This window comes from Penaeus japonicus, unplaced genomic scaffold (genome assembly GCF_977035675.1).
Source record: "Penaeus japonicus unplaced genomic scaffold, GWHDUDI00000001_assembly GWHDUDI00000014, whole genome shotgun sequence".
Lineage (NCBI taxonomy): Eukaryota > Metazoa > Arthropoda > Malacostraca > Decapoda > Penaeidae > Penaeus > Penaeus japonicus.
Window position 1 is genome coordinate 35,553,684 of NW_028234416.1, and position 7,500 is coordinate 35,561,183.

Below are 7,500 nucleotides of genomic sequence, written 5' to 3' on the forward strand. Positions count from 1 at the left end.
ACCTGAATAATCCTCAAGATGCAATGATTGCATGCACTTGAAATTTTACCGACTGGGTCTCAGTAGAAGATTAATTTCATGAGCAGGAGTGTCGCGAGCTGGCTGTGCCCTTCCATTTTCCGGTGTCCCCTTAAACACTTGCCAGGAATTTGTAGATGTTCATGTTGTCATTCCCCCCCCACCCCCATGCCCCCCTGGATTCTAAAGTGCTCCTTCCCTGAATTTATTGTGGTAATGCTCCTGCTCTTGCTTTTTAACTATAATAATGGATTAAGGTGTAGGTGTAATGGATCATTCATGGACATTAAGGTTATTTATATACAGTAGTAAATGCCAAATATGATATGCTTTTGAAATCTAATTGAAGTGTATTTTCAACTATAATTATCTTAGCTGCTTGTACTAACTCTTCTCAAATCTGTCCACCCCTGTTGCTTTATTAATCTATTATCCAATTTCCCTGTTATTAAATGTATTTTTATGATATATATTTTTATAATGTATGGTTTAACTAAATAGTTCTGATTTTGCAGGAGTGGCAGTGCAGGTTCTGGGGGCATAAGTGACGGCGGCTCCTTGGAACGAGCAACGACCGGCCGAACCAAAAATACAGGAACAGAAGCTAATAAGGAATCGAGAGTAGATGCCACGAGAGTCGACACCAACGACATAATCAACCAAGTATTCCAAGTGACGAAGATTGAGGAACTGAAGCCAGATGACTCTGCTGAAAGTAAGGCTGCAGCTTCTCATATCCTTGTATGGTGTCAGATTTTTTTTGCTTTTAGAAAGAAGGTAGTTTACAATTTAAGGAGATCTGCTAGACACTGATTTGCCAGTACTGAAGTTTTTCCTTAAACTCTAAATTTACATATCATGTTGTTCTCCGTGATTTGCTTTTTTGTCTCGCATGCGTGATAGTATTGTATCCCAAAAGTAGTAAGACGCAATTATATGCAGACTTTATTTCAAATAATGTTCATCTTGATAGACTGACTTATTAGAAAGCTTTGCCAATTTGTTTGTGGCTAATCCTGTCTACATTTCTCTCCTTTATCAAACTTGTATACCAAAGAGAGAAAGAAAGAGACAGACAGAGACAAAGACAAAGACAGACAGAGAGAGAGTAATTTAACTGCACTAACCACCGCAATGGGATTATTACCAGAGTTGTCCGCACAAAGTAAAAATTGTTGCGGGAACAAAGTGTATTCCTGAATGTATTTAATTCTGGACAGCGTGATTATTGTTTTTCAATTTAATCCTTTGTTGGCCCTCAAGTGGTTTAAGAGACATGCAAATCTATGAAATTTGTTTCCAGGTAAAAATTTAATTAAGCCTGCAAATACTATTAGCTCTTTATCTCCAGGAAAACCATATACGATCACGAGCTAGGAGCAAAAGAGTGCTTTTTCTCTCTCATTCCATTATCATTCTCTTTGTACTTGCTTCTAAATTATGCATTTTCTAGTAAAGCGCTGTAAACTACAATTACGTCAAAATATAGTTTTCCAAGGAATTCCATAGACATAAAACAAAATTTGCAATTTAATCATTTCAAGGGGCCTGACATATAGTGTTGAATTACAAAAATAACCATCCATTACATATTTACTTTATGTTTGAAATGATAAAATAAACTTTGCTATCAAGTACAGTTACTCTCTTAAGGAAACCTGGAACCTATCTCTAGCAATTCTAAATTTAAGGGATACAAACAATCACTTATTTGTGAATTGTGAAAAAATGTTCCAGGTCAAAAAAACAATAACCATTTTATGCTTTGCTGTGTAATTTTCCAGTGCTTAGATTCTTGATTCCTCAGGTGCAAATCTGTTGTCATGCACTGTCTGTTATAGCTTTGTTTTATTTGTGTTATATTTTTTACACACAGATACTTCCACATGTACTTAGTTGATAAGAAGTGAATTAGTAGGCCAACTTGACCTCACCTATTTACCTCATTCCTTGAATTTTCATGGATTTTTTTTCTTATCTGTTACTACTATTACAGTTAACTTTATCATTATTGTTGATATTATAATAATTATAGATATTATAATAGCATTAACCCAGTCACGACAGGGGCATTCCAGCCTTGCATGTTACAATGCCGGGGCTCTCGAACGCATAGGCCTAAATCAGTTAAATAAACGACGCCGTATGGTGTCACCCAGCGAACGGGCCTTGAATGCGTGGTACCATAGTGTACCACCCGTCCAGAGAGGGTTAATGACAATAATAGTAGTAATAACGATTAAAAAATCCTGAAAACTCAAGGAATGGGTTAACAGGTGAGGTGAGGTAAGCCTTGCAATTCCATCTTTGGTGACTAGTTGCAGGTGGATCCAACCATGTGTAAGGGATAGTGGATAGTACATTTATACGTGCACTCGTGGTGTCAACGGGTTAATTAATCTCAGTTTCGGTACAGCTTAGATCTCCACTAACTTAATTTCGTTACCTAAAGGGAAATCACATTGTACTGGTCTTGACTTTTAGTGCAAGGTTCATAGATAGATCATTTTATCTTGAACTTGTTAATGCTTGTAGGAGGTAAAGAAACTAGCTGACTAGAATGACAGACATCTAAGGACATTACTAAAAATGGGTTTTCCTTGACCGATTGTTCCTCAGAGTGTTTTACGACGAGTTGTTTTTATTCGTGACCTGATTTAGGACAGACTCTGAATGGACTTCGAGGCATGACTGCATATACTGTGTACAGTAATTGAACTTAATTCACTGGATAGACAATATTTAAGACAAGCTTTTAGAGGACTTTTAGGTGTGGATGTATTTAGTTGGATTTGTACAGTAGTAAAGGAATGACAGGCCTTGCAGGGGTTCAGGGCTTGAGATAAGTGATCTAATTTTAGTTAGCCAAGATAGATTAGTTACGTTAAGGTGGGAGGAAATTAGGTTTGGCTTAATATGATTATTAGGGGAGATCAGGTTAGATTAGGCTAGAGAATTAAAGTTGACTATTGGTTAGATAGGGAAGTGGAAAAGTGAATTACATAAAAGATAAGAGTTTATATATAATTAGTTCAATTTACTTCAGATTTAGTATTGCAAACTGGCAATTGTCTTTTTATAAACACATATTTCAGTAGAATTTGCATTTTATACATTTCATCAAGGTCAAAAAAAATTATTTTTATAAAATGTAAATGTTACTAAGTGAAATAGCAGAAGCATTGCTTCAGATGCTGTACAAAGTAATTTCAAATATTTTAAAACCTTTTATTTGAGATAGTAACACAAGAAATGTTACATGTAGTAGATGATTTGCACAAAGAGAAAGAAAATCAATTTTTTAAGGAAATGTTTTTTTTTTAGCTTATTTTGTTATATGGAAAAAGGCAACCTTTTTTTTCTTACTTTTTTTCCTTTTAGTTGCAGCCATTGCAAAAAAGAGGGAAGTCTGAACATCAAAAAGGAATTTTGATGATATGAAGTGATAAATGAACACTTCATTTGCAATACTGAAAATGATTAGTTCTTTGCTATTCCATTTCTGTTTTAAACAGTATTGTGCCAGCCATTCAATTGATTTAGGCCTAATAATGGGTTAAGAAAAGATTCATATGGCATATCATTTTAAATTCATCCAGGTAGTTTGAATTAAATAATTTGATGAATGCAATGTTACACTTTTAAATTGCAGTGAGTACTATATTTCATATTATTTTTATCCCTTTTTCACTGCTGACTCTTTTTCTTTTAACCCAAATTAAATGCGTCTTTCCTTCTCTTACAGCCTCTGGCCTTCAGCTCTACATCGGCCGCGACGGAACTGCAGCTCTAGGAGGTCTAAGCCTGAAGTCGGGAGGAGAGTACAAGCCCGTGGTGTTCGACAAGAGATAGCATCAACCTCAGTGAGGGGACCACCACCTCCGTCTAGAATCTTGGGCATCAATTCTGAAACCAGAGAGAGGAAGAGAAACATTCACTTTTATCGTACTAGTCTTCACATACACCCCCACAGGGATAGGGGGAGGGAGGGAGGGATAGGGGAAGGGAGGGAGGGATAGGGGGAGGATCAGAGGGATAGTGGGAGGGAGAGAGTAAGGGGAAGTTGCATGTTTATCAACACATGGACTCTATAGAAAGGTGCACAGGTTGTGGTTTCAGAATTGGGTTTTCAGTGTAAAGCTGCCAAGTGGGGAGAATTTATAGCGAAGATGCTTCCAGAAACTTATTAATATGGTGTAACTGTTATCTCTATTGGAAAGTATGGAGGATACAGTTTTGAAAAGTATTATAAAAAGAGGACAAAAAGTAGGCTAAAATAATGCCCTTTTTTTTCCTGTAAAAGCCTAAACCTTAAAGTATCCAAAAAATATGAGAACGACATTCTTTTTTTATATACATAACAATTCAATGCCTGTGATCCACTAGAACAGGATGCAACATTACGATAAGTCTTTCCCTAATTATTTCCTAAGAGAATAAAAAAGAAAAGGATTGTAAAGTTTGTTTATCTATGAAATGAGTATCAGTTACATTTATTTGATTAGTAAAGATTAATAATGTAATTTTGTTGTCTGTAGAACTTTTTACTATGTTAAATGTCTTTATGTATTTTTTTAGTCGATGTACATATTATTTGATTTTAATGATTGAAATTAAAGAACATTTTTCCATTCAGTAGTTGCAAAGTGAATACAGATCATCTTCGAGAGTCATTACGATAAGCCTGAATCAAGTCTGAATAAATGTTGACTTATGGAAAGCATAACAAATGACATTGCCATTCTTTTAATCAAATATCAAGGACTGACCACTCAGATACATCAGCCGGAAAGATATAGAGCATAATTCACAACTATTCATTCATTTCTGAGACTAGGTCTTGACAGTGAGCAATCAAATGTAAGGAAGGAAATATGTAATTTGTACACAGCTTGTAGAATTTTGTGTCGGGATTATTACTCAGTTGTAGCACACTGTCACAGTTTTTATGTCGGTACCCAAGCTCGGGAGAAGGCATCCTATCTGAACATCTGTTGTTTGCATTTATATAATCTTTATTTGGTCTCTTGCTCGATAGAGATCACGTGGCCAGTGTAAAACAGTATTCCTATGTTCATTTCACTGTTGAGTTTACTTACAGTTTCTATAAAGATACATTTCAGCTTTTTATTTTTGGGAGATATAAATTATTACTTATGGTAAATAGCCTTTTATTTTAAGAAAGCTTGTGTCAAGATTTTCCAAATACAGTGCTCTGAAAGTCAAGCGTGATTAATGATCTGTATTTTTGTTCTTACATAATGTGTAGCATTGTACTATGCAAGATGGTATGAATTTGTGTATTGAATTGTACTTCTTCTTGATCCAAAGAATTAATTTGTTCAGTCAAATAGACAACTGCACATTCCAAGCAGAGAATATTGTTTAGTCATGTTGATTGCCTTGTTTTTAGTATTGTTACTGCATTTATTTATAACTTGCAGAAGGATACTGATACTTAAGAAGAGACAGTTAGTTACGTATCATATTGAATTCATGATTTTAATAATGCTTAGGACTTTAGATGAATAGAACCTCAACCACTGCAGTACCAACCAAAAAAAATCGATAGACAAGCTATAAGGTCATAGCCTGATTTTTTTTTTTTAAAGAAAATGCAAATTTCAGCCGAGAAGAAAACAGATTTTGAAAACAAAACTCGTATCCTTTAATGACAACTCGGAAAACAGGTGATAATAAGTCCTTCATTTGTGCCATGAGTGTGTGAATCTTTAAAAGTAGATGTGTATAGAGTGAATCGTATGTGTGTGATTACTGATGAACAAGGCAAATAGGAATTTCAATAGGACATTGATGATACTAGCCAGATGAACACTGAAATTACCGACTCATTTGGAGCTTTATTTCTACTTAGGACTATTCACGAATGATATTTTACTGTTGACATATACCAGTGTATCTGGCCCCCTTGTAACTAATATTCTGTGTAGCTTGTGAACTTGGTCATCCCTAGTAAACCCTAGTCAAGCACTGATGCACAGACTGCATGATGGTGCTCTGGTGATAAACAGGAGAATTGGCTTCCGTCGAGGTCATACGGAATGGCGTGCCTTTTTTTCTCTTTTTTGTATAGACCACGAACATCGAATGACATATGAAATTATGTTATTAGGAAAAGATAAAAAAAAAAGAAATGGGCTCAAGTTTTCTTATATATATATATAAAAGAAAGATTAATGACTGTCTTCTGAAATGTGTGTTTTGCACAATATACTTTTAGATGTTACCCTTGGCACTGGAGTGAAATAAAACTTTTTTTTTTTAATATATGGAATGGGTAAATCAGAGAAAATTTTTATGTGTGATTCTTGAGTACGTTTCAAGATGCCAGCTATATTGTACACAATGTCAGTTCAAACTTCTTGTTGTCAGAATAATTTTTTGTTTGTGTCTCCAGTTGTTAAGGAATGAAGGATCTGTCGTACCTGCTGTCCTGACCTCAAACAATAATAATTGTGGTAGCTCTGGCCCCTTCCCATACTATACCCTGCCATCACTCTATATCAACCATTTGTGTAATAACACTGGAAATTCATTGAAATTACAGAGAAAAAAAAGGTGTCTTCAGAAGAGAAGAAAAAGAAAGGAATTGTTATACAAATAAATGTTGATGGAAAGATTTTTTTTTTTTTTGTGTGTGGTCGTTAGATCACCTCGTAAGTAGGTAACATAGAACTCGGCTAAATAAGATGGTAGTTCTTCAATACATGTCTTATTTTTGTAGGTCCCCCTAATACTCGGTACCATCTGCCTAGAAAGGTGATCCTTCTCTTGGTTTCCAAATCATAATGGAAAAGAAAAAGAAAAAGAAAAAAAAAAAAATACCAGCAAATGTATATTAACTGTGAAATGTTTTAAGTTGAAGATCAGGTATGGCTGGTGAGACCTTTCTTTACCTGGACCTCTGTTTAGGAGCTTATGCAAATACGAGCCCACATTCCACAAGATATGTACCTATGTTACCATTCAGAACTTTCTGTGTGTAGTTATGTTTGTAATTTACTTTGTATATAGTAGAATAATAACAAATTATTCAATAAAGTCTGTGAATATTTAGTCTTTTATTTCTTAATGCCATGATATATATATATGTAAATACACACACTCCATGTGTGTACACTGTACATGTGTCATTGCTAAATAAAGAATTTGAATATGTAGACAGACCAGACAGATTTAATAATACACAAAGAAAAGATTGGAAAAAAATACAGATTACATAGACTTTCCTACATTTCTGTTTAATGTATGTTAATTGGCTGGTTAGTTAAGTATATTAAAGAAAATTCATTATCATTGTACTAAGTCGGTTTACTATTTTTTATTAAATCAGTGAAAACATGAACTTCATAATCCTAAAAGTTATCCAATGATCTCAAAGCTACCTTGTCTTCCTGAAATATTTTTTTTATAATTGTCTGTTTTCTATCGAACCAACTTTTCCTGCATCATTTAGGACGT

General features: G+C 34.6%; 1 protein-coding gene across 2 annotated transcripts in view; it reads left to right on the forward strand.

The window, feature by feature from the left end:
• The window catches only part of LOC122249973 (EEIG family member 2), a 174,591-nt gene extending 167,500 nt beyond the window's left edge, over window positions 1–7,091 (forward strand). For both annotated transcript variants that reach the window (XM_043011203.2, XM_043011204.2), the window contains 2 exons: window positions 534–733; window positions 3,764–7,091. In XM_043011203.2, coding sequence (XP_042867137.1) covers window positions 534–733; window positions 3,764–3,870 — 307 coding nt within the window. In that variant the 3' untranslated portion in view covers window positions 3,871–7,091. The remainder of the gene's footprint in view (window positions 1–533; window positions 734–3,763) is intronic.
• The last annotated feature ends 409 nt before the right edge of the window (window positions 7,092–7,500 follow it).